At 39.5% G+C, this 27,976-nt stretch overlaps 1 protein-coding gene across 12 annotated transcripts; it reads left to right on the forward strand.

Annotated features, from left to right (window-relative positions):
- The first annotated feature begins 1,167 nt into the window (after nt 1-1,167).
- Nucleotides 1,168-27,732, forward strand: CEP83 (centrosomal protein 83). 12 transcript variants are annotated; one of them, XM_040557288.1, is made up of 17 exons: nt 1,168-1,287; nt 5,961-6,221; nt 6,567-6,717; nt 7,504-7,596; nt 7,898-8,029; nt 8,367-8,471; nt 12,493-12,744; nt 13,914-14,045; nt 17,250-17,364; nt 18,805-18,949; nt 19,087-19,236; nt 19,924-19,999; nt 21,127-21,284; nt 24,042-24,171; nt 25,062-25,165; nt 25,919-26,102; nt 26,825-27,732. In XM_040557288.1, exons 2-17 carry the CDS (start codon nt 6,073-6,075, stop codon nt 27,008-27,010), a joined length of 2,262 nt encoding a protein of 753 aa, XP_040413222.1. In that variant the 5' UTR covers nt 1,168-1,287; nt 5,961-6,072; the 3' UTR covers nt 27,011-27,732. The 12 variants fall into 12 exon arrangements, with proteins under 12 accessions (XP_040413222.1, XP_040413258.1, XP_040413274.1 ...); XM_040557273.1 differs by having other exon boundaries at nt 1,274-1,416; XM_040557262.1 differs by having other exon boundaries at nt 1,286-1,431.
- Nucleotides 27,733-27,976: the final 244 nt, after the last annotated feature.

Raw genomic sequence — 27,976 nt, forward strand, 5'->3', positions numbered from 1 at the left:
CCCCTGCACTCTGCAAGATTCCCAGGCCAGGCCCATCTGAGTCACTACAGCAGCATTATAGTAAAAGCAATCAGAGGTAGGAGCAGGTTTTCAGTATTGCTTCTTGCACAGCTGTGAGATGGGGAGAGAGATGGTCACTGTAAGGTTATTCAACAGCTTTGCTGGTGACAGCCACCCAACCCCGTCTGCTGATTTTAGTTACCTAGATAATTTTATATTTTAAAAGTTTTTTTTCCTGTGTGTCCTCCTCCCAAATTCCTGAGCTCATACTGATTCCTGACTACATTTCTCATGCAAATTGTTTGCTATCGATGACTTCTGTGTAATCCCGATGTGCAATCCTCGTCACCTGCCGACCTCGCCCTGCAGTTTACAGGCGCTGTGACGGCAGCTAACCAGGGCTCCAGATCCATGCACAATGCTGTCTGCTTTAATGCACGGCTTTTTTTATTTTATTTTTCTCCTCTCTCTTTTTCCTGCGGGGGTCATCGGTAACACCCGCGTTCCAAAATAGCAAGGAAGCCATTTCTAATCCTTATTAAAGGACTGCTAATCTCCTTAAAAGAGTGCCCACGATGGTCTGGATGCCCACGTCCCCTTTTAGCCACAGGGATTTCACAGGGGAATGGGTGACGTTTCCCAGAGGATCACGGTTATGATATTTCCACTCTTACTGCCTGGTTTCAGTCAGAAAATAGCGATCACCACTGGAAAGAGGTGAACGCGTTGTAATGCATTTAACTGCATGGCCACGCAAAGCGCAGTGCCCGTCCTGTCAGCAGCACCGGGCTGCTGCTGCTCAGCTCTGCTGAGCGCACACACAAGGGAACGGCCTCGGGTCGCGCCAGGGGAGGTTCAGGCTGGAAATGAGGAGACATTTCCTCTCAGAACCAGCGGTCAGGCGTTGGGACGGGTCGCCCAGGGAGGTGGTGGCGTCACCGTCCCCGGGGGTGTTCGAGGAAAGGCTGGGCCTGGTGCTTAGGGACACGGTTTGGTGGGTGACATCGCTGGGAGGCGGGGGGTTGGACCACACGCCCTGGGAGGGCTTTTCCAACCCCACCGCCCCCACGCACGCGCGAGGCCGTTTCCCCGACTGCACCGCCCCGTCCCGCCGCGTCCCGCCCCGTCGCGCTGCTCCCAGGACGCCCCGCGCCCCGCGGGCTGCCGGCGCCATTTTTAAACGGCTGCCGGCTGAGGGGACGCCGGGCGCAGGGGGAGCTCCGCGGGTCCCGCGCCGGTGCCGGTCGCCGAGCGGGGGCTGCGGGGAGCGGCCGTCCTCGCCCGCCGGTAACAGCCTCTGCGTGCGGCCTGTCAGCGGCCGCCGGGCCGGGCCGGGCCGGGCGCGGCTCTGGGGGTACGCGGCGTGCCTCCTGCCCCGGCAGCGAGCCTGTGCTGGGCGCCGCTCTGCGCCTTCGGGTGCGTGACGCCCGTGTGAGTGCCGTGCGCTGCCCGGGCTCCTGCGTGCATGGGTGGTAGGGAAGGTGACAGTAACAAAACGTCCTGGGGGCTCCTTTTCCTCACACGGGCTTTCCTCGCTTTGCATGCGTGGGCCGCACGCACGGTGGGGTGAATATTGTCGTGTTTGCCTGCAGGAGGTGTGTAGGGCACATAGGCTAACATGAGACATAAGTCCTGACTGAATGCCTCTGTTTTTAAGTCAATATGAAAAATCATTTGTCAACGGCAGGGGAAGTGTAACTTGGCTTGTGGACTATACAACTGTGTGTGACAAACAGCGATCTGTTGCATCTCTGTCCAACTACAGTTTTGAATGAGATTTTAGTGAGGAGAAGTTTCTCATCTGTATCTAAAGGTGTCTCTTGTCATGGGAAAAAAAAAAAGAGAAACCTACCTGGCATATGTAGACAAATTGTTCTTGAGTGCAGCTAGGAGACTTACCAAATGTAACTCCTGTGAAAAGTTTCAGTTTGATCAGGAAGTGCTAGTGGCTTGACTTACCAGTGTATGTGGCTAAAGCAAAAACTTTAATCCTGGGTTATCTTATAACCTTGTTTGTTGTTTTTTATCTAACAAAAATAACCCTATTTCTAGTGTAAGACAGAAATAGGAAGAGTAATCCCGTGTGCCACGCATGAAGATGGGCACTGTGAAATCATATATCATAGAATGGTTTGGGTTGGAGGGGACCTTAAAGATCACCTGGTTCCAACCCCCTGCCATAGCAGGGACACCTCCCGCTAGACCAGGTATACCTTAATATGCCTGATTGTTGACAGTGTTGTGAGAGAAGTGAGAGTTGAAATGAGACTGATGTGTTTTACAAGTCATAGAGGTGTTCTCCAAAATTTCTGCGCTTAGGCACGCAGAAGTATTAAGTGTTTATTTTCACTGGATTCTCAACGGTGATGTCTGAGCAGTTACCCAGACTATAGAGATTCCTATAATAAAGGTTTTCACGTTTTGCTGATTTTTTTCCAGTATTTATTTTATTTTATTTTTTAATTTTTTAAATGTGGTTACTTTGGCTATCACAACCTGCTGGATTAGTAAAATATAAACTGTTAGAGTAGTATACAGTCTAATTTCTCAAACGATATATAACTTTGCTTTGCTTTTTTTTATTTGCTTGGTGTTTATGGGAAGTGTGACCTCTGGTGTGTTGCATAGTCATTTAAGGTAGGGTTAATTTAACCTAACTTTGTCAAAAAGCCAAGTGTCTAGCCCAAGGCTGTGACCACATGAACATCTGAACTCCTGATGTGACAGTTCTCTGCTCCTGGAAGAAGAGAGGCGTGCTCCTCCTTCCACCGCCTTATTTGTCTCTTTGTTTCTTTGTGCAAGCCAGTACCAGTTGCCTACTCTCACTGATTCTGTGGCTTGTTGGGTTTTTCCACGTACTGGAATGACTCACTGGCCTCACCAAGAAAAGAATCTATTGAGTGTTTTCCACTTGTTTAACTGCTGGCTTCTTGACTTAAAGCAGTTCATAGAAGGGTCTGGTGAATGGCAGTTCCAGGAATGAGGATGAAGGAAGGAGGAATGCAACCTCCCATTCCTGCTGACAGGGAGCTGTCAAGTGGGTTATGGTTTCTCATCAGCTCCTTATCTGCTCAGACTCTACAGACCCTTAAGCAGAGCAGTAGTGTCTGGAGTCACTTGCGTGAGGCTCTGCTGCCTTTGAGTGTCTCACTTATTCTTCCAGACAAATAGTTTATTGTTCCATGAGACTTTGCAGCAATCGTTGCAAAATTCCATTCAGAGTAGCATCTAATTTAACCGCTTAAAACAATGTTCAACCACGGTAAATTTGTGTGCGTTAGCATGGCCGTGGTATGGAAAGAAGAGCTGTGAGCGAGTTGTGTCACCCAGGCTGGTACGTGCTGGAGTCCTGGAGCTGGGCTGTGCCAGGGAAGCAAGAAGGAGGCCATGGTGTTCAGAAATTATAGCGGCATCTTCGTGTTTTTCTCTAAATGCAAGTTTTCTCACCATTTTAAGTGCTTGTAGGAAACAAAATTTAAAATGTTATAGCTCAAAAATTTGTGAAAGAAGAAAAGTCCTTTCATGATGTGTAGATATAACGGAGAGAGAGTTGTGAGGTAGGTCTTTAAACAATATTTTTCTGTATGAAAATAGCTCTTTGGGGAAGAAAGGCAGAACAAAGGTGGCTCTTGGAAATGTAGTCGAGTTACTTCACTTAGCTGGACGTTCTACCAAAGATATTAACCCATATTTATCTATTGATATATGTATATTATGTAATTTCAGGTATTAAGTGTGCAAAACCTGGACTTCAGGACTCTGCACCAATACCTTTCCTTGTGTACCTGGACAAAATGATGTTACGATTGCATAGTATGGGTTTGGGGCAGTTGATACAAGTTTGCAGTTTTGTAAATTTACCAAGCTTTGTTATGTTGTAGGTGGAGAATTAATTTTAGAGATGCTGGGGTTTTAGTTTCTTTCAAGTGTGTTTTATGGTCCTCTACTCCTTGAACAGGTCTACAAGGGAAGAAGGAGGTTTAACTAGTGTTCCTGTAAAGTATTTCTTAAAAAAATTATATGTAGTCCTGCGTAATTTTGAAGAATATTTTAGGTCTATTCATCGACTATGAGAAAGTGCCACTAGTACAGAAGAGATTCATGGTAGTAGGGTACTCACCCTATTTATAGGGCCGAGACAATGTTGAGTGTTTGCAGCTCTGTGAGGACTTATTTTGTTTTGAAGAAAAAAAGAAAGGTATTTTACTTGTAAGAAAGTGTGTAGGCTAAATATCACAAGTTGCTGTCAATGGTTTCAAGGAAAGAGATCTTATAAAGTAATGAAATTTCTGGTACTGTTCTGTTGTCACTGGGAATGTAAATCATGAAGTTTGCCACTAGATGTCCCTGCAAGCCCAAATAGTTTTGCTCCCTTAAATGCGTACTGCTTAGGTTTTTGAATGTGTGAAACGGATTTGTAAGCCACGCTTTTACCCCCTTTCTTCAGTCCTCTTTTCTTTTATGTGCGATCTTTAGGCAGGTGCGCACACAACTGGATATGTGTTTTTTTGCTTTATAATCTGTGGACTTTTTGATAGTAGCAAAAGCTGTGAGGAGAGGATGCATTTCCCACCTTCAGCAGCTTGGGGCTGAAATTACAAATGGTTGCATTTCCATTTATTGTTTTCTGTTAGTCAATTAGTTGTCAGAAAACTCCATGTTTTTTGGTGTCTTTGTAATGCTGCTTCAGAAGCATTTCCTCCTCCTTATCCTCTCAGCAAACTTGAGTAAAGCAGGATAAAAGAAATCGCCGTTGTCACCTTGCCTGTGCTGGTATAGGAACGCTTTCCCCTGACCTTTCACCGTCATGGTAGTGGAGGAAGAAAATGGGCACTAAACGTGCCGTGCTTATTTATCTATATGGAGGATAATTTTCATCTTGCTTGTAGTTCAGGGGTTTATAGAATCAAATGGTAAGTGCCTAAGGTAGGCCCATGAGAGATGTTAAGAGCAGAATACTAGAAAGCATTATGTATTCAACTATGTTTGAGAAGGAGGCTAGGTATTTGCAGTGATGCTGGAGATTTAACATTATTTTTTTTTGCATAGCACTGCAAATATGGAGTTCTTAGGCACCAGTCCAGTACTGCCAAAAGCTAAAGCGGCAGGCTAGCTGGTTTCAAAGCTTTATAACTTCCCTAAAATTCAGTTGCAGTCCTCCCTCCCCCAGATCCTTTAGAAACACCAGCAATAACCAGTCTAAGGCAGTGCCTTGTTTCTAATATCGAAAAGCACTGATGAGGCGCATGTTATAATACTTCCTCATTTCTCAGCATCTGGCGATTTGCAGCTTTCTCACACCCATCTGAGATTGTCACATTTAGCAAAACTCTTGCTGGAAAGGTCACAAGAAACCACCAGAAAAACTTCAAAAACTAGAAGTGACATGTATCAGTGATGTATTTCAGAGATAAACTTTGGACAATCTGGAAGATACCAGCCCATGAAATCATAACTCTTTCAGAACTGGCTTGATAGGAGCTCAACAGTGAGAATTATCTCCGGTTCGAGGTGATACGATGGTGTGTGGAGCAGCACATCGTGTTAGGATAGTGCGACAGACTGTGAGACAAACAGCTTTTACTACTTCATATCTGATGTCTGTGACCTCTGCTTGAATCCTAGTTAACATGGCATAATTAACATCAGGGTTTGATTCTCAGTGTGCAGCATAAGTAAAAATAACATTTTGTGTGGCCTGGTGGTTGAAGATGCTTGTGCTTATTTTGTATTGACTCAAATAATCTCCAGATTTAACTTTGTCTTGTGTCCCCGGGACAGCTACTACATTTCAGGGCAGGTAGAATGAGCAGAGAAGAGTGGCCCTTTCAGTAGGGGATTTCTAACATGAGTTACGGCAGAGCTCGGATTCTTCTGTATTTAAAGCAAAAGTAGCATGTGAAGTCTTTGAGGTGTGAATGTACTTGATTGCTAATTACATGGGTTTGTATTTCTGTCAGGTGACCCGATCTCCTGGGATGTCAGCTGAAAAGGTGCACAGCGATGTAGACTTGTTATAAGTTCATCTTTTTTTTTGTCCTCTCAATACTCATCGTGAACAGTCACCATAAAATGGATGCTTTGGGCAGTCTCCTTCCTCCCATGGCTGGAAATGGCGATGTGGCTAATTCACAAGAATTACAAAAACTTCTGATTGATGAAAAAATGCGATGTGAGCACCACAAAGCAAATTATCAAACTATAAAGGCAGAACATATAAGGTACAGTAATTTAAGCAGGTTTCTTCATTACAGCTGTTAAAAGATGAAGCAAAATGTTAGGTGGAAGGGAGTTTGTGTGTGTTAGCTATTTGTGTATTTAAGGACGTATTTGAGCATTGTTCACTTTAGAAAAAACAATTCAAAATACCTTAAGACGTTGTAGGTGAGGTTTCTGAAATACATTATATGTTTGTAAATATGGGATAAGTTTTCAATATGTTACAGGATGAGGGTATTAAATTCTTAGTTCTAACTTGATATTCTTATTTTTTGCGTCTGAAGATGAGGTTTCCAAGCTTTAATTTGGAAGGTAAATATAAAATAAATTTATATTTTACCTTGCAGGTTACAGGAGGAATATACAAAATCACAAGATGAACTGAAGCGGTTGTTAGTTGAAAAGCAGACTGTACATGAAAAATTCCAGTTTATTCTTGCTGAATATAGAGAGGAGTTGTTGGGTAAAACACAAGAGTTGGAGAGACTGAAGATGCAGGTGAGGCAACTTACTGGTAGAGCTTAATATGTGTTTCAATCCTGGCACAGGGCCATGTTTATATTTGTTTGTAACAGGCATACACTTGGCTTGAATATATTTCAGGTATCTTGAAACCTGCCCAATCTGAGTAATGCTTCTTCCTTAGAGTGCCTATAGGATGAAATTGTTTTGTTTAATTGAATCTTCTGAATTCTGTTAGGTACTACATTAATAGTAAGCTCCTCGGTCTGACCCTCAGTCTCTGTCCATGCATGTTCTTTTCCTGTTACGGGGAAAATCACCTGCCCTGTTGGAGAACTTAGATGCCTGTTAGCATAAGTGATTACAGAAGTAGGTATTTGTTTCTCTTCATGATGGCAACTTTCTTCATCCTAAAAAGGAAACAAACCAAGAAAGAAAAATCCCTACCCAAAACATTTAAGATCACTTGGATGACATTTTCTATAATTGCTTGTTTCCCTAAACTGATGCAGGACGTAGTTCTTAGGAAACAAACACAGCATCTAACAAAGGATCCCCAGACACTGATTGACATTTGTATTGCTTCTACCAGTGAATGCTGACATTTTAAATGTCAACATTATTATCTTCCCAGAATACTTTTAGATTGCTAATATCACATTTCTTTGCTTCTGTAGCTACCATTGAGAAATTCTTCAGAAAAATAGAAAATTAAGCAGAATTCTTAAAGCCATACTTGAAGTACTTTATTACTGGATATTTGGCCTGTCACACTGTAAATAAATGAATGACTGGTTATTAATTATACCTTTCTGTCTTAAGGTCCTAACTCCTCAGAAATTAGAGCTGTTAAAAGCACAAATACAGCAGGAATTGGAATCTCCTATGACAGAACGTTATCGGAAACTAGAAAATGTAAGTATAGAGTATTTAGTAGTATTTTATTTCATTTAGAGTAGTAATAACCAGTTTGCAATTGTTTCTAAAAACCTTAGGAAATTAAAACTGAAGAGGGATCAAAGTATGACTTTCCTTTGGCTGGCTGGTACTGTTTGCCTACTGTTGCCCTAGGCAGTGGAGGTTGAAACCCTAGAAGAGGGAGGGGGAGGGATTCATGTGTACAAATGAAACTTACGAAGTGACAGGAGCATTGCATGGATGTTTGAGAGAAATAAAACTGAAAACTTTGGACTGATTTCTTTTTTGTCTAACTCAGGAAGTGGAAAAATACAGAACAGAATTTAACAAACTTCGTTATGAACATACTTTTCTGAAATCAGAATTTGAACATCAAAAGGAAGAACACGCACGTATTTTAGAAGAGAAGAAAATAAAATATGAGGCAGAGGTACATAGAATGTTATGTTAGTTTAAATTGTATCTGATGACAAAACCACTTGATGGGTTATCAGTTTGACACCATTTTGTAATGTAATACTTCTTTCTGATGTTGTAATTCTCAAAACGCTTTTATGAATTAACCCTAAGGCTGTCTCTGTAGGCTTGTTTGGTGATGTGTTGCAATATCATTTGTGCTATTATAAGTTAGAGTAGACTTGCCTGCTGATAAATGACAGCCAGTAGCTTTGCTTAAATGCTTTTTTAAAATCACATTTTTGATAGAATTTGAGACATGAAATTAATAAGTTGTGAGTGATAGAAATTTTAATTTTAAATTGAGGAAGTCAGGCAAAAGCACCAGGAGGCCTGCATGGTTGAACAAGGAGCTCCTGGCCAAACTCAAGCAGAAAATGGGAGACCTGGATACCCAGAATATGGAGAAGGCTGAGGTACTCAATGACTCTTTTGCCTCTGTCTTCACTGGCAATAGCTCTAGCCTCACAGCTTAAGTCCCAGAAGGCAAAGGAAGGAACTGGGAGAATGAAGAACTGCCCACTGTAGGAGAAGCTCAGGTTTGGGACCATCTAAGGAACGTGAAGGTGCACAAGTCCATAGGACCTGATGAGATGAATCCGCAAGTCCTGAGGGAACTGGCGGATGAAGTTGCTAAGCCACTGTCCATCATATTTGAGAAGTCGTGGCAGTCTGGTAAAGCTCCCACTGACTGGAAGAGGAGAAACATAACCCACATTTTTAAAAAGGGAAAAAGGTAGACCCAGGGAACAAGCCATTCAGTCTTACCTCTGTGCTTAGCAAGATCATGGAGCAGATCCTCCTGGAAACTATGTTAAGGCACATGGAAAAGGAGGTGACTGGTGACAGCCAACATGGCTTCACTAGGGGCAGGTCATGCCTGACAGATTTGGTGGCCTTCTAAGATGGGGTTACAGCACTGGTGGGTAGAGGAAGAGCAAGTGATGTCATCTACCTGGACTTGTGCAAAGCATTTGATGCTCTCCCCTATGATATCCTTCTCTCTAAATTGGAGAGACATGGATTTGACAGATGGACCTCTCTGTGGGTAAGGAACTGGCTGGATGGTCACACTCAAAGAATTGTGGTCAATGGCTCAGTGTCCAAATGGAGATCAGTGATGAGTGGCATTCGTCAGGGGTTGGTGTTGGCACCAGTGCTGCTTAACGTTTTTGTCAGTGACATGGACAGTGGGACCGAGTGCACCCTCAGCAAGTTTGGCAGTGATACCAAACTGTGGTGTGGTTGACCCTCTGGAGGGAAGGGATGCCATCCTGAGGGACCTGGACAGGCTTGAGAGGTGGGGCTATGCAAACCTCATGAGGTTCAACAAGGCCAAGTGCAAGGTCCTGCATCAGGATTGGGGCAATCCCAAGCACAGAAAGAGTCTGGGCAGAGAATGGATTGAGAACAGCCCTGAGGAGAAGGACCTGGGGGTGTTGGTTGATGCGCAGCTCAACACAAGCCGGCAATGTGCTCCTGCAGCCCAGAAAGCCAACCGTATCCTGGGCTGCATCAAAAGCAGTGTGGCCAGCAGGGCGAGGGAGGTGACTGTACCCTTCTACTCTGCCCTTGTGAGACCCCACCTGGAGCCCTGTGTTCAGCTCTGGGGCCCCCAGTGCAAGAAGGACCTGGAGCTGTTAGAACAAGTCCAGAGGAGGGCCACGAGGCTGATCAGAGGGCTGGAGCACCTCTCCTACAAAGACAGGCTGAGGGAGATGGGGTTGTTCAGCCTGGAGAAGAGAAGGCCACGGGGAGACCTCACAGCGGCCTGCCAGTGCCTAAAGGGGGCCTACAGGAGAGCTGGGGAGGGACTCTGTGCCAGGGAGTGTAGTGATAGGACGAGGAGTAACGGTTTTAAACTAAAAGAGGATAGGTTTAGATTAGATGTTAGGAAGAAATTCTTCCCTCAGAGGGTGGTGAGGCACTGGCACAGGCTGCCCAGAGAAGCTGTGGCTGCCCCATCCCTGGAGGTGCTCAAGGCCAGGCTGGATGGGGCCTTGGGCAGTGTGGTCTGGTGGGAGGTGTCCCTGATTATCTTTAAGGTCCTTTCCAACCCAAAGCATTCTGTGATTCAGTCTTTGATAGATAGTTCAAAGAATACTAAAAACTTTGGTATCTTTATTTCAGTTGTTAACTCTTGAATAAACAATCCATAACTTCTTTGTTTCAGAACTGGACTTTGAAATGTGTAGCTAAATAAATTGCCAGTTTGTGTTTTAAATATATGCAGCAGTGTAAATGAGTGTTGCATATGTGATTTGCATATTCATTTAAGTATTTGTCTGAGAGCATATCTCAAGATGCTAAATTAGAATGTATTAGTCCCAACGTGAGGCACAAATCAAAGGCAATCATTGCTTTCAAATCAGTCCAAATTCACAAATGCAGTGCATCAAAAACAGAACACTTGTCCTTCACAGAGCTAACCCACCATGCTGCTCTACACCCTGCCTCTCTTGTGGGCTTGCTGGGTTTGTGCTAGTCCTGCTGCTAACCAACACACTTAGAGAACATGGAATTGCCTAGATGGAGCCCAGGGCACAATGTAGTCTAGTTTCTCTCGCTTATTTAGAACCTTTTTAACCTCCCATGCCATTTAATGTAAGGGTACTACACAAACATCCTAATTCCTAAATGCTGGCTTGGGCGTGTCATGTGGTAAGTCTTCAATCCCCTCATAAAAGGGATTCTGAGGGTATATGCTGCAGAATTTGGCATTGCTCCATAGGAATCACTGATTAAATTCATAACAACAGTGCTGCAGATCAGAGTTGGGAATACGGTTTCCAAATATGGAGAGAACTCTTTTGTACTGTACTTTATTACTGTTTTGGCCCCAGTCTGCACAGTACATTCTGTCTATGTAACTTAGTGTGAAACTCTGGGATCTATATATTTATAGTGTTTGTTAGTTAGAGTCTCAAGATTAGTTCATACCTATCGCACTGCCTTGGGAACTTGCTTTGTTTTCTGTCTGACAGGGCCAGTTCATGTTGACTATCATGGATTCTGGAAACAGTACACCAGGTGTGGTCTTAAAACAGCTGGAAGGGTGCAGAAGATCATTTCTGGGGACCTGCTGGCTATTCTTTTCATAGAATCCTTAAGGTTGGAAAAGACCTTCGAGATCATCTGGTCCAACCATCCCCCTACCACCAATGTCACCCATGTCCCTAAGCACCATGTCCAACCTTGAACACCCTCAGGGACAGTGATTTTGTTAGTCTCCAGGAGTCCGTTGGTTGTCTTTGCTGCGAGGGCGCTCTGCTGCCTAATAGTGCAACTGTCCACAAGGACACCCAGCTCCCTTTCTGTGTAGCTGCTTCCTAGGTAGCTGCCCTCAGCCTGTACAGTTGCAGTGGGTTACTCCATCCCAGATGCATTGCTGTGTACTTGCTCTTGTTGAACTTGAGGTTCCAGTCGGTGCATTCCTTCAGTCAGAAGAGCAGTTCCGCTTTCAAGCGTATTGACCATTCCCCTGAGTTTGGTGTCACCCACAAGCTTGCTGAACTTGCACTCCTGTCATCCAGGTCGTTGATAAGGACATCAATCGGTATGGGACCCTATACTGACCCCAGAAAGGTTCCATCAGTTACAGGTAGTCAGCTGAACTTTGCATCGCTAATCACCACACTTTAAGCCATCCAATTTTCCACCCAATGTATCATATGCTTATTCAGCCCATATCTCACCAATTTGGTGAGGGAGAGAAGATTATAGGAGATCGCATTTAAAGCCTTGCTAAAATCAACGTATACAAGATCTACTGCACTCTCCTTGTCTGCAATGCCAGTCCTAGAAAGGAGAGAGATAAGCTGAGCGTGTTTTGACCTTGATAAACCCTGTTTTCCATTGTCTTGTCTTTCATGGGTTTAAAAATCAATGTTAAGAGGATTTGTGCCACAGCCTTCCCAGAGGCTGATGTGAAGTTGATTCTCCTGCAGCTACCTGGGTCCTCCTTCTTGACCCTTTTGCCCTTCTTGATGATGGACGTGCCATCTGCCTCTTTCCAGTCTTCAGGAGCTTCTTGGGTTGCCATGACCTCTCAAAGATGATAGAGAATAGCCTTGTGATGATACGAGCAAGTTCCTTCAAAATGCTTGGGTGCATTCCAAGGACTAATGTGTGTCCAGTGGGTTAAATGATCCCTAACATTTTCTTCCTCTACTCCGGGTACTGCTTTACTTCCACAGATTGCTAGGTGGTTCGCGGACATCTGAGGACAAGCCTTATCAGTGAAAATTAAAGCCAAAAAAGGGGCTGACTACTGGGCCTGTTGATTGTCCTATTTTGAGAGAATACAAATGCAAATATAATTTCTTAATTCTTAAATGCACGCTGCTGCACTTTCCTGAATTGTCAATCACTGTATTTGTTGCTGTCTGACACGTAATCAATGTAAAGGCTTTTCTTTTTCCAATTAACATCGATCAGATTGCAAGGCTGGAGAAAGATAAAGAAGAACTCCATGATCAGCTGCTCAGTGTTGATCCCACAAGGGACAGTAAACGTGTGGAAGTACTCTCCAGAGAAAAGGCACAACTCTATCAGAAATTAAAAGGCTTAGAGGCAGAAGTAGCCGAACTAAGAGCTGAAAGAGACAATTGTGGTGCACAAGCAGAAAGTGTTCAAAGAATACAAGTCCGACAGTTAGCTGAGATGCAGACTCTGACAAGGTCTCTAGAGGTAAGATTTTTAAAAAAAATTTTAATTTCGTCTCCTTGTAGAAAGTAGTGAGAATAACACTTAAGCTAATAGAACTGTCACTGAGGTCACTGATAATTTTGCTATTGAATCCACAATTTGAATTTTGTAAATTTCAGATTTAAAACTAAGGTGCAGGTACATTGCAGTCTCACTACCAATTTAGCTTTGCAAAGGCGGAGAGCTTACCTGAGAGATTTTAATCGATCTTCCTTCTAAACACGTGAGTGATACCATATATACAGTCAAAAAGGTGTTCAAGTCAGCACTTGTCACTTAGTTGGAGTTAGAAACTGGTGACAAGATGTTAATAATCTGCTACGGTACGTTTTTAATTTTCAAAAATTCTTTTTGTTTTTAATCTTTTTACCTGTGTCTCTCTGTTCTCCAACATATTGCCATAATTATTTAGTTTTTGGCTTTTGCTTGCCCTTTGAAGAACCTTTGGTATTTCTGACCAGTTATATTTCCCAGGGTTCCTCTGCATTCCTCGTTTGTGGTCTTCAGGTCTTGCTGCCTGTCTAGGTAGCGAGTCTTTCTGTGTAGACTTCTTAGATAGCTGCAACATAAAGATGCATGGTTCATTTTCCTTTTTACTTTATAAGTGCTATATACACTTGTTACAAAACGCTGTGGATCTCTGTCAAGTGCTCTGATCCCAACTTAAAAAGTGTCACAATATTCTTCATTTAGAAAACTTTAAAAGACCCTGCCAGAAATAGGTAATTTAGCTTGGAAAAATTAAGGTGAAATCCTAGGTTGTACTGCCTTTTTGATACTTCAGTAAATCTCACGGTCTTGAGCCTATAATACTTACACACTGATGATAGCGGTGTTTAGAGCCGAGTAGGAATTTACCAGTAGGAACATGTGCTGCCTCCTAACTAAGCTCTGCCTTCTCAAGTAGGATTGACAGACAATGTGGGTGATTCTGTGCAGGCAGTGTTAATAAAAGCTGTTGTTACTTCTGAGTAAAATACAAAACCCTTATTGTATTGGAACGTGCTGTTGACATACTTGTTAAATATTTTTAGGTATAATTATTATAAAAGGTCATTAATATCCTGAAGCCCAGATCAATTGAACCATGCAGGTCAGTAGCTAGAATTAGCCTTGCTCCAAAAATGTAACAACCACCTCCTTTATTCAAGGCAGAAAAGAAGTCAGCTGAACAACAGATTGATCGAGTTGAGAAAGAATTGCAGATGAGTCATGAGCAAAACATTCTTTTAACGAGCAAACTTCACAAATCTGAAAGAGAAGTCAATTCCTTAACTGCTAAAGTAAGTGCTATTATGATATTCTAATATACATTTTTTTCATATCATGTTTAAGTTTCTGTTCGTATTTTACATTAAGAATAAACATTAATATAATTAATAACAAAATAAACATTAATAACATTAATAAACAAAATAACAACATTTTTCTTCGGTGACTTAAAGTAGGTTTGGAATTTTTTTTCCCCAATTTCACTTGGAAGATATAGAATGTGACTTCACAGGAAAAACTTCATTTCTAGGAGCATCTTTAAAGATTGAGGTTATACTCTTTTTATTTTATATTCTAGGTCTTTTTTCTAAACATAATAGTGCTCAAAGAGGTGTCTTCAGGTTTTTAATACTCGTGAAGATAGCCAGCCTTATTTGACTGCAAATAAAACATTTCTAACCTGTATAAAGTTTTTTTTCATAACCTCTGTAAAGTGCAATGGAACTCTAAATAGATATTTTTTTCCTTTCTTTAAGTTGAGGTATGGCTTGTTGATTTATTTTATTTATTTTTTTATTTTTAAGTATCCTCGGACCGGGCTATGTTAGCTACAGGAAGCAATCTGCATCAGAATCACTGCTGAGATCTAGGTTGTGTTACAAGTGAGACAGTTGTGTAGCCTTCCCCTTGGGCTAATGCCAGCATAGCTTGTACAGAAACGTTTCTGTACAGCGCTGCATTGTATCATTTTAAGTGGATTATTGTTTTACAAAGTTTGAGTATCTTAGCTGTTGGATCGGCACCATATCTAAGGGATTTTGTTTTGTTTCTGTGCACTTTTTTTGACAACTTGGAGAATTTTTTAGAAAAATACTTAGGTGAAAATAAAATTCAAAAGGCTTCTAGTATAGAGAAAACCTGAAAGTGCTTAATAAGAAACTTGGCATTGATATTTAGTATTTCAGAATAATTAGATTGGTATGGATGCCAGATTCAGAGTTTTATCTGGTTGCATCTACTCTTCAGCTACATAATATACAAAAGACAGACCTTTATGTAATTTTGTATGTGGTTATTTGAATGAATAAGCCAAATTGAAGCACCAGTAAATTGTTTTACCTTCAAATGTTGCAGAATAGTTTTATTGCTTTATGTAAATCTGAGTCAGCATACTCATATTTCATTCCTAATGAAATAGGTACCAGGATAAATGTTAGCATTCTGCTATTTCTCATCCTGCCCTTTCTGGAGAAAATGTTGGATGATCATTTTTAGCACATTTGTCAGTTCTTGGTAGCAAACTTAATGTCCTGTGTTTTCTCACTCTTTTAGAAAGGCTTTAATTATTTCTGAACTAACTGTAAAGCCAGTAGCTTTGGTCTTGTATGTATAGTTGAATGCAGAACTATTTTAAGCTCTGTGTTGACTTAAAGCTATCCTGCATTTCTAAATATTCTCCAAATTAACACTGACGTGCACTGTATGGGTATGACAGACAACACAGGCATAATATGTCTCAAAAAAGATACCATGCAGGAAAAAAACCTTCACCTTCTTCCATAGTTGTTCTTCAGCAACCTCAGATTTCATTCAAGACACGTTTTACATTTATGAATGTGAAGTATTTCATTTTGGTCCTTAATCCAAAAAGTTCAAATTTACCATAAGGATAGGATATGCTGGTATTCAATGTCTCAAACTTGTGTAACATGAATAATAAATTGGAGGATGAAACTTCTTTGTTAAACATTTTTAGATCAATGACCTATCAGAATATCTAATCATCACCATTCTTTTTGTATCAGCTGGTGGTCTCTACACACCTCCAGAAGTAGGAGAAAATGATGATGTTTCTTGAAGGGATGAAAGTAGAAAACAATTTCTATATACTAACATCCCCATCCCCCCAAACACTTCTGCACCCACTCAAACTCATTGCTGAACAGAGGGGCACGCATTTGTGTTGCAAATCTTGTGCCTTAAAAAAGCCACCTTAAATCTTTCCAAGTTGCCCTCAGATGTTCTCAACATCATATTTAAGCAACCAAATCCACCATGTAGTTACTTAATAAGCTACTATGTCATTCTTAACCTTTTGCCACTTGCATGTGCTAGCAGGTTGTAATTACATTTGTCACTGTGAATGGATTTTCAATATAAGTGCTTTCCTCTAGGTATTTAATTCTCATTGACCGTGTAATTACTGTGTACGAATGCCTAAACTATAAAAAAAAGTTTTTGTGCAAGCAGTAATTGTCTTTGATTTGATATTCTTAAGACTGCTTTTATGAGGCTGTTTGATGTGTATGTCATAGCTGCAGAGAAGTATTTAATTTAAAATGCACTTTAAATCTATGAAGACTTCGACTTTGAAAGTAGTGTAGCACTCCAGGAGGTCAAGGGTGATTAAGGGATAAGTGGTTATCAAATTGAAATGATTTAGGGGAAGCAATGGATACCCTGGTTTTGCATACCCCTGCTTTGTTTTACTCCAGGGAGATTACATTTAACTTTATTTTAGTTTGACTCAGAGATTTTTAGTCGGAAGTGAGGTATGAGCAAACTGACATGCTAATGCTTGAGTTAGTGAGGCGTCAGGGTCTTATGCAATATTGGTTCAGTGTCATAACGAGAGAGTTCAAATGAATAGTCTTCTCAGAAATACGCCAGTGGTCACAGGCTAGCTTGGAGAATGTCTAGTATTTGCTCAGAAACAGTTTTCATAGGCAACCCTGAACGTTTGTTTGCAAATCTTTGTAAAGAATATCTTCTAGACTTGTAATAACTTGTAATAAACTAGATTGTAATAACTGGCTGGTTAAAGATGAAATACGTGCCCATAGTCAGAAAGCTTGTTTCCCGGAACGGATAGTGTAGTTGGGCGCTTTAATGTCTTCGTCAGGGAATATGCAAACCTTGTGTTTCAAGAGAACTGATAATACATCCATTAGTTTTCAGTGTCTGACTTAAGGAAGAAATAAAAGCCTGCAATGATACCAATCTTCATTTGGGGAACCAGATCATGTCAATAAATGTAGTGCTGCAGTATCCATATAAGCGCCATTTAAAAATTATCTGCAAGACTGGATATTCTAGAATGGCTTTCAGAAAAACAGTGGATGGAAAAATATATACAAAGGTGTATTTAAAATAAGGGTAATTACCGTATTTCACAGATCTTCTTGTTAGCAAAGTATCGCCTGAACAACTTCAAGTAAAGCTGCAAATACGTATGTATTTATTTTCAGTGGATTTTTTATTTTTCTAATTCTTAGGTAGAAGAACTTAAACATTCACACAAATTAGAAGTAACAAATGTCAAACTGGAGGCAGCAAGAACAAAAAGTGAAGCAGAAAGAGAGAGAAACAAGATTCAAAGTGAAATGGATGGTAAAATGTGCAATTAATTTCTAGTGGTTTCTTTTGTAACTTTCAGTTAGAATACTACAGTTATTTTTCCTCTAAACATTCCCCGGCAATCTTTATCTTCTGCTTCTGGTCTAGGTGATAGATAGAAAAATTAATTTTATCTGAAATAATTGTGTCCTATCACTTGATCTATCACACAGGTTATGAAGGACAGATACAGAACGACTTGCATTTATGTAAATTAATGGATTTGTGATACAAATTACACATAATCTGTTTCAAATCACGTCCCTTCTAGGGCATTTTTTTCCTCTATTGTCTATTTCTACAGCCCTTTGCACTGTGCTTGAAACCTTAAAGTATTATAAGGCTTCAGTGTTTTATTTGTTTTCTGCTTCTGAATCCATGGAACGGAAAAAAAAATGGGTTAGGCTGTCATGTGAAACAAAATCTAGTTTGTTCTTTAAATAAAATAGGCAATGGTCTAAACTACCTAATACATCTGAGCCTGTAGGCAATGTGTAATAGTCTTCTATAGTGAAAAGAACAAAGCTTTCTAGTACCAGTTGCTGATAATTTAAATCACTGCACAGCTTTTAAGTGGACTGTCCTCACTGATTTACCATAATCTCAATATGGTACCTTCTTCCTCCTGGAACAGTTATTTCTGTTGGTTTGTTTTACTGTTAAGTATTCCAAGAGCAACCAAGTGCTGATTTCTGTATCAACAATGCACTTAATGCAAACTAACAATGTTGGACCCTATGAAGTATGAAGTGAAGTACAGACAAGATTTGAGCCAACCTGAAGCTGGCTGTGGAATCCGGTTTGTAACACCGAATTAGCTCAATAACCAGGAGTTATTGTTATAACTTGTCTACCTATTTGCCTGTGGAACACAGATGCCTTGGTTACGAGTTTTACCATGTGCATCATTTGTTCCTTTGTGTGGAGTCACAATTTTAGAAGTGAACAATTTGGTAGTATGACTGGATTAAAATGGGAGATTTGCTGTAGTCAGGTTATTAATTTCAATGGTAACCTGTTACTGGTTTCTGTAAATGTAACGTCCTCTGCAAAAATAACACGTTGCTTGACCTTTTCTTAGCTATTGTGGGACTCTTTTTTAGCCATACACAACTGTGTACTAGAAATAACTTTCGAACTTAAATCTATGATAATAACCAACTGTTACATTTGTATATTAAAATAATAAGCCCTTCTTAGACAAGGATTCCAGTGCAGTGGTTACTCTTCAAAAGTTTTCTGAAATGTTGCTGTTATACGAAAGGTCTTCTCTCTTTTGTCTGTCATTTCATTTCTTTCATTCATTCACATTCAATCATGTGAATTCTGATTTTTAGTTCCCTTTTTGCAATTTATAAAGTTATACTATTAATGGATTTCATCAGGTTGATATCAATAATGACATTTTAACTTTTTTTTTAATGTATACTGTAGGATTGCTGTCAGACAAGGAAATTCTTAAGGCAGCTGTTGAGCGTCATAAGGTGCTTTTAGTAGAAAAGGATCGAGAGCTAATTCGTAAAGTGCAAGCTGCTAAAGAGGAAGTTTTTGAAAAAATTGCAGCCTTACAAGATGAAAAGTATGTTTGTTGATTTATTGCTCAACTTCTAAAAGGGCTGGGAAGAATGTTTTGAGTAACTTATTTAAATGTCATTCTTAGTAATAAACTCTTGGCACTTTGTCATGTTCTTCTGTAAATATTGTTTAATATCTCAGGTTAGAACTTGAGAACAGATTAGCTGATCTAGAGAAGATGAAACTGGAACAAGATACTTGGAGACAAACTGAAAAGGATCAGTATGAAGAGAAGCTACGTGTTGTACAGCTGGCAGAAGAATCTAGCAAAAAGGAACTTCAGCGTCTGCGGTAGTGGTTTTTCTAACCTTAAAACAAATTTCTCAATTTTTTTCTTAATTTCTTTACAGTAGTCAGTATAAAAGTTAACTATTTACAGGTGCAAAAGTGTTCATTATGGTGAATAAAACAATTGATCTTGTGCAGTGTGTAAAAAGATGGCAGTAGAAAAAAAAAATGCTGTTTATAAAAAGTTAACATTTTTTATCCAAACCTTAACAAAAATTACAATTTTAATGAACATTTTTAAGAAGTAACTTTGCATTACCTTTGTTAAAATTTGGTCCATGTTGGCTGCTCAGAAAAACCCAGTGTTAAAAGGAAATTTTCTTTGGAAATTTTTTTGTGGAAATTTTCTTTCCACAATAGCACCATATCATCAACTGGCAAACTGGGACCCTAATAAGATATCTTTCTGAGTTGGCTATTATAATTCTCATTGAAGTTGGTTTGCTACAGTATTTATATAAAGATCAGTATGAGAAAATGAATAAAAGTCATACTACAAAAACAAACAAATAGCCTATTTCTTACTACTATATGAAATCTAATAATCAATAAAAATAGATTTTTAATTACTTAATTTGAAAGGCTGCTAAATATTTATACCATATATTTTGTTGCCAGGCTGATTTGTACTGACTTCTAACATCAATATTTTAATTAGATTAAAATAAGTGTATTTTATACAATTTTTAGATTAAAAATTCAACAGCAAGCTATGCAAGCAGAGGAGCTAGAAGAGAAGAAACGTGAAAGCGGCGATCTAAAACAGGTAAGAGTTTACTGCATTGTAATATTTTATAGAGAAATACAGTCTTTCCTGCAGTTACCATGTCCAGTATTTGAAGATCAAATTGAATTCTTAAGGCTTTTTTTCCCCCAAGGGACAAAATGTATTCAACGGATATTTAAAAAAAAAAAAAAAAGGTGTACAGGAATCAGTCATGCTTTTGTGGGCCTTCATAAATGGATTACAGCTTTTCGTTTCATGCATTTTTTAGGTATCAAGGATTTCAAAGCTGAATGTTTATGGACTGGTATATTGAAAACGGTTATGCACTATTTAACTGGAGATTCAGTTTCCATGGAAACTTATAAATTGTTTCTAGGTAATGCTCTGCATTTATACTGCATCTCTCATCTGAGGTTCTTCAAGTGCTTAACAGATGTTTGATAAATGAATAAACTAGTGTAAAGTGGTATATTTCTATCACAAAGTGAATTGATGGCAGTGTTGGAAATAAAACCTAATTCTTTTAACTCCTGCTCACCCATAGTGTTACCTAGTAGGCAAGAATATAGGTGTGCATTGAAGTCATCTGGAACCTGGGTGCTACCTGAAGGTCAATTTAATATTTTCTTTTCTGCTCTAGAAAGTGGGGTATCTGTGAGTGGGGAGAGGAAAAGAGGAACAATCGGCCTTGCTCTGTGCTGACTGCAGAGATTGGACTTCTCAGACTCTGTAATTACTTGCTTCTGTGAACTGTCGGTACAGCCATTGAGGGCTGTAACACGGTTGGAGTCAGCATTGTGTGTTAGGAGAGAGAAGAGTCTGGGTAGCTCCAAAGCTAGGCTGATCAACGTGGCGTGGTGCTCTAGTCCTGTTCAGCTCTAGGGTGTAAAAGATTCTCTTAGTTCTAGGGGACACATCAAAGACTGAGGATTCCTGTCTCCCTTTCTCCTTCGTATTTCAACTACAATAGAAAATTTCTTCCTTGTCTAATAGTAATTTATTGTAAAACTTCTGGAGAAGCTGTTAAGTAAGAAGAAAGGGAACAATGAGATAGTTTTATGTAAATTCATGCAGCCAGTTCGTGTCTGCATTTTGTTCTCAGTATCTCAAAATTAATTGTTAGTTATGTGCATATCTTCTCAAATGGAAAAATTTCATTTTTATAGCAAATTCAAGACATGCAACTCCAAGTTGCTTCACTTTCTCAGTCAGAAAATGATTTGCTGGATTCTAATCAGAAGCTGAAGGAAACAATAGAAAGACTGAGACAAGAATGTCAAAACGCCAGGACTCAGGCAGAAAAAGCTCAACTGGAAACAGAGAAGTAAATTTTATTTCATTTTTGGCTTTACTTTTCATATTGCCTGTATTGCTTTCACATGGTTTACTTAGTATGCATTGTGGATTCTGAGTAAAGCCTGAAATTAAATGTGAACAGGAAATACTAGACAATTGCTTATTTTTTTAAAGCCATAGCTTCTGTTATCTGTTACGCAGTATATGTAAAAGCTTTGCTTGTGATAACTTCAAAAATAGGAGTTTGTTTCCATTCATATTTGTTACAATTTACTATTGACTAATGAAATACACAATTTAATAGAAATAGGATCTCATTTTATAAAGAGTGAACATCAAACTTATTACTTAGAGTAGATCCAGAATTTTGCACGTAGTGTTTTAAGAGTGTTAAGAGTGTTTAAGCATGAAGAGTAAAAAAAAAAAAAAAAGTGGTTGTGTGTTATATTGTGCTTTGATAAGATTTCAGGGACCCAGTCCATATGTGTGTATATGTTTTTTCCCTTTCACCACATACTTTTAGCTGATATGAGGCAAAAAAAAAAAAAGCCTATTCAGTGTCTACTAGTTGCTCCCATCAAAATGAAAAATAATCGCTTTACTTTAGTACACACGCTTGACCACATACAATCAAAACATGCTAAAAAATGCTAAAGGAAACCAAATCTTGTCCAGAGCCAGTCCAGTAATGAATGTTTTCCTGGAATTTAAAGATTAATTTGTCAGTGGGTATGAAAGAGCTGTTCAGTATTTCCTAGCCTAATAACCACATAGATGTGTAACTTTTAATGGGTTATTGTGTTGTGGGTGTTTAAGAGAGTCAGTGTTCCAGGTCAAATAGAAAACTTCTAAGAGGTGCCATGTGGTATACATATATATATATATTTTAAATCCTTCTTTGCTATGGATTGCTATTGCAATTGCACTCTTGTCACTGGTTCAAGTATTGCTTTTCAGTTTAACATTTGAAGATATTGTTGCATTAGGACCATAGCGTGCTGTGTTTTAATGCCATCAATTCAGGTGTCGGTAGCATGTTAAATACTTTGGATGTTTACTTCAGGAAGGAGTATCCATATTTTGAGTGAGACCATCACTCATTTACACATTCATGGGATGTAGATCTTTTATCAGTCAGGAGTCAGTTTTCCTGGGAGGGGAGTGACAGGAGCTTGGCAGTCCTCCGAGATGATTTTATAAATCTGTAGGTTAATGGGAGATGCACCGAGTCCAATACTGCAGAAATTAAGAAGCTTTGCAGCCTACATGCAAGTCCTCCCAGTCTTACCCCGGGAGCCTTGGTACATTTCCATTTTTCTTCTGACTCTGTGGGTGATGCAACTTCCTTCCTCAGTTCAATAATTCTTTTGAGCTTGAACTCCAAGGGTAAAGTTGCATCAAAACAACATAGCTTAAAGAGGAAGTGAAGTAAGGACCAAAAGATAAGAAGGCCCGAGATATACAGTTTTGGATAAGTTGAGATAATGCTAGTTGGGCCATGAGTAGGTAAAGCAGTTGGCTGTGTCTGGCTTAGGCTTGGAAATGAAAACGTGAAATGAGAAAAAGCCAAAGGCAAACTACTAAGACTCACAAAGAGGAGAGATGAACTCAAGTAGGCACTTGTTTAGTGTTTCAGGAACAATATTAGTGGCATTTCTTTAAACAAACAAAAACTCAGGGCCTTTTTAACTACCGTCTCAGCTGAAATTCTTTTAACGTTAAGCAGTGCTTTTTGAGAAAACTCTTGGGTTCCTGGGTAGTAATAATTACTTATAGTCAATAGGAAGATACAATCCCCCCTGGATCTGCTAAAAGAACTATTATGGATATCAACAGGGCCAGGATCCTGGTTCTGGTTTGAGAGTGGATGACTCATAATAATTTCACTGCAGGGAAGGTAAAGGATGTTTGGTGAGAAATGTATGGAGATTCATTCAGACTCCCTGCAGGGAAACTGCATCAGCCCAAGACCAGAGTGGTATGGATGCACTGATACCAATCCCTGGACTGCATTTCTTAAAAACTGCTGCACAGAATCTCACCATTTGATTTTTATATAATAGCACAGTCAAATAGGCAGTTATTTCTCTGCTTTGACCCACAGTGCAGATAACCACAACAAACAAGACGAGAAGCTGGCTCCTTTCCTTTGCACTGCTAGGGAGCACAGCCTAATTTTAACATGTTTTAACCATGCAAAAATCTAAACAAATTACAGATTTTGGTGGCAGTGTGGGTTCAGCTGGGATGTAGTCTAGGAACCGTATCTGTGGGAGCTTCCTGTTACGTTGGTGTTTGTTCTGGTCGGGAGCACACAACAGTCGAGTCTGTACTTCTCTGTTACAGAGGAGCAGAGCACACAGGGCAGCACGCTACTCCCTTAGATCTCACCTCCCAAACGCAGAAGGCAGTTGTCAGCCCTTGTGACAACTGACACTTGGCATAGTTGTCTAACGTTGTGCTCCAGTGTGATTATTTGATTTGAACTTAGAAATGTTCTCTGGACAGTTGGGCAACAAGCCAACCAAGAAGCAGCCTACAATTAACTTGCTTACTGGAATTAATTTTCAGAATTTGCCTCGAGGTTGAACAAAACCTAGGATTACGTTAATGCACAGGTTCAAATTTGGTGAATCTTGGGCACAATCAAATTGAAATCAGAAGCTTCAGTATATAAACGTAGAAATTGTGAAAAGAAGCATTTATTTTAAGAGCCTTAAGGCCATAATCCAAAACACTGCTTTTTCTATATAACATTTTGATCTTTTTACCTGATTTTTCTAAGGACTTTAGAATACAAACGTATTGAATGGCTGGAGGAGAAGCACATGCTTACTCAGCGCATCACAGAGAAAGAGGAGAAATACAATGAAGCAAAGAACAAGCTATGTCGAGCTGCTGTTGCTCAGAAAAAGGCATGTTGGCTCTTCCTTTATGAATGATCATGTTTATGAAAAGATCAGCATTGCTTTGGCCAGCTAGAATTGTTTTAATATTACAAGTCTATTTGCAATCTCCTGTGTATAACAATAAAGTACATCAGGTTCTTCAGGGTTAGCAAAAAACATGTCGAAGCGATATGCAAAAGAATATTATGACTGGCAACTTTGTTTTAGTGCCATCAAAGATCTTGTGAGGGTTTCCTGTGTGTATTTAAATGTTATTTCTGTGTGTTATTTTAAGGTCGAGTCCTTGATTAGTAAGGATGATGTTTCAGGTATCAGATGGATGTTGTTCTCCTTTTCCTTGATTATGTGTGACCCATCTGTTCTGTGTTGCAGTGCGGTACCCCTCATATTCTAAGCTTGCTTTTTATGTAATAGCTTGAAACGAAGAAAATGATTAATTGTTTATAAAAGCTCAAGATTAGTTGGCAATTTTATACGTTGTTCGTATACTGATTATGAAACCTACAGGGAGTTTCTAAGCTCGTTAGAAGTTGAGGTCAATACGAGCAAAAAAAAAGCCGCAGAATAAAGTGTACAGGTTTTTTGTCATGTTTATACGTGGTCATTTAAGGAATGATTCTTGTAATTACACAGCCAGTGTGTGTTAATACAGTTAGTCATCGACCAACGAGTGACCTACCGTGCATTTTTCAGTCATAGCTCTGGGTTATTTCCCATCTCTTTTGTTTCCTATCCCAGGGATTCAGAACCTCCTAAGAGCATAGCACTGCTTAGTAAGAAAGGAAAATTCCTAAAAACTGTCACAACATTAAACCACGTGCAGTCTGGATTTAATTTTTACAGAACCTCATATACCAAGGCGTTACTTAGCTTTGTTTGAAATGTCTGTTTGGCAGAGAAAGACGCTCAATGATAATAAACAAAGGAGGATGCAAGAGAAACTACAACTTCTGGAAGCCAAGATAGAAGAACTAGAAAAAGAAAATCATGTGTTAAATAGGTAATAAACATTCATTTTGCTTACCTTGAAAAATTATTTATGGCCCAAATCTGACTTAGAAATATGAAGTACCTACGCCACTTAGTTTACTAACTGGAGCCAATCTAATGGCATTTTCAGCATTAGAATTCTTTGGATGGAGTCCATCTATGATGGTTGTGTTTGTGGACAGCTAAGAGTTTATAAGACAATTGCAGGGTTGATTCTTCAGGCAGAAATGGAGGAAAAATATCTGAAGAGTGTATAGATGCTGTTGCAGGAATCCCTTCAAAAGAAGGAATTTATGTTTAAAAAAAAAAAGAAAAAGGTGTGAGCCAAGCAGTGTTGGAGTTGAAGGCACAGTATGTGAAAATAAATGGAAGACCAGAAAGAAAAAAAGACTTCAGAATGGCAAGGGAAACAGACTTAACATCCTCCTTGAAAGACAAGCTCCTTTTCTTTTTTTGTTCATTGAGCGAGCATGGAGGGCATGATTCAAATAATTAATTTAATGTGGCTCACTACTGTGAATGCTATTAAAAGCTTAATTTATTTCATGTAAATTCTAGTCCGTAATGCAGCTGGTAGGTTGGTGTGTGCAGAGACTCTGAGATGTTTAGGCTGAAGAATATTCAGAGATCTTCCACCTTCAGGATCTTCCGGAATACAGTTTGCCTTCATAGGGACAGTGAACAGCAGAGTGCTCATGGAGAGGTACGCTTCTGTGGTGTGATAATAAAGGTTCTGAGCAATAAGACATCTCTTATTCTGCAGGCAGAATGTCTCCTACGAAGAATATGCGCGCCTCCAGAAGAGACTGAAGGACTTGCAACGTCGACACAATGAGTTCCGGAGTTTAATTTTGAATCCTAACATACCATCGCTCAATCCAGCCAGTGTAACGTCATCATCTGCCTTGCCTCCTGGGCCCGAAGTGTCCTTCCCCCTCCTTCAGGTGGTGATGTATTACCATGTATATGTGAAAAAATAACATGACAAAAGAGGGGTATTAGAACAGTCCTTCACTGAAGACCTTAGTCTTAAGGAAGGAAGGAGCTTTAGCTATTTGAAAAGAGGAAAACTCTTCGGAATGCACCTTTCGGTGTTCCCTTCCTCACAATAGGAAGGAGTTCTTTAAAGACAGAGGATACATTACAGAATGCCACAAACAGGCAGTTTTAACCCTGCTGTCTGTAGTTTGTCCCTCTCCTGAGAGGCTTTAAATGGCACCTGTTGGACAAGATATCCCATAGTGTTTGTATCATACCATCCTTTCATAATTAAACACTAGTATTGCTGCGCTTGATTTCTTGTGTGCTTGAAAGCATTTTATTTACCCCGGTGAGCTTCTGAGGGTGGAAAAATCTCTCTAATTGAGGCTGGCCAGGCAGACTTTACTGATTCTTGGTGAGGTAAGGCCTCAGCTTAGTGTGCATCTTCATCCAAGAGAAGGAATGCCTGTGCTCGTTTCTTGCGGCTGTTATTTGTCTTGAATGTCAGAATGATATCCACTAAAATTTGGGATGGTGGTGGAATCTAATGAGTAACAGCATTCTGCCCTTCACAGTTTTTATTTTAAAACCATTAATAATAATAATAATAATAATAAAGAAATAGTTGCTCATTTTGGTCGTATGTAGGTGTGCAAAATGTAATACAGCAACTTTTATTGATTTTAAGGAGGAACAGCATCAAAGAGAGCTTTCCCTGCTTCGCAAGCGTCTGGAAGAACTAGAAACCACGCAGAGAAAACAGCTGCAAGAGCTTGGACCATCTAGAGAGCGAGTAGCAGTGGGAACATACAGGGACCTAGCCAGAAATAAGACAGCTGAGGAAGGTGGTGCACAAGGTGAGGACTCCAAATAAACCCTGTGGATTCTACGTAGTGTTAGTCTTCAGTAGCTTATCATTTGTACATGCTTTTGGTATTCTGCCAAACCATGACTGTATGTGCCTGAATTGCCTAAAAAACACTCTGCATAGTTCTGTATTTATTTTTGATAGACTGTTTAAATTATCAAACACAATGTTTTCTAAACAAAATCATTGTAAGAGTAACTGCATTTTGAAAATATCTTTATAAATGGTATAAAAATATTTGGAAGTCAAAACCTGAAATAATCTTATTGCGCAAAACTTTAAAAAATATTTTAGCAATATTTTAGCTGAAATTTTGACATTTGAAATATATATCAAGATCCAATTTTCTGGAAAAATCCTAAAATAATGTAGTTGATAATATCTTCTTCCTCCTTTGATGTAGAAGTTATTGTATCAGTGTGGAATTTTGCTGGGTTGATATTTGGATTGTTAACCAGTTGCTATAATCTACATTTGGAATGTTATTTTGAAGTTCCCATGCACATAGACAGGATGAAATGAATTGAAAAAGCGATGAAAACTTTTCTTTGCTACTCTTGTCAGTGTGCCTCTTGTTCTTTTTATAACGGGCAGAAGCAATAATCGTTTTTTTTAATAATGTAGTGGAGTTAAGTATAACAAATTGCCTTCACATAATGAAAAGAGTTTGTATTTGTTGTTGCTACTGTAATTTGTTTACTCCGCTACAATAAAATCTATTTATTCAAGGTTTATTTGCTTTATTCTTTTTTCCCTTCGTTATCAGTTTAGTAACAGAAACCTGTAAAGGATCAATTAGTTTTTATGATTTGACAGTGAAAACTTTTGTGGGTGTAGAAATTTTATCTGCTGTTTTTATGAAGATATTGCAATGAAAATGTATTAGTGACATATGCAGTACATTTTTAATAGTTTAATCAATATTGTTGTTAGATTGTAGTACTAGACAACCGAGGAATAAAATCACGTATA

The sequence above is a fragment of the Cygnus olor genome, chromosome 1, assembly GCF_009769625.2.
Source record: "Cygnus olor isolate bCygOlo1 chromosome 1, bCygOlo1.pri.v2, whole genome shotgun sequence".
NCBI classification, from domain to species: Eukaryota; Metazoa; Chordata; class Aves; order Anseriformes; family Anatidae; genus Cygnus; species Cygnus olor.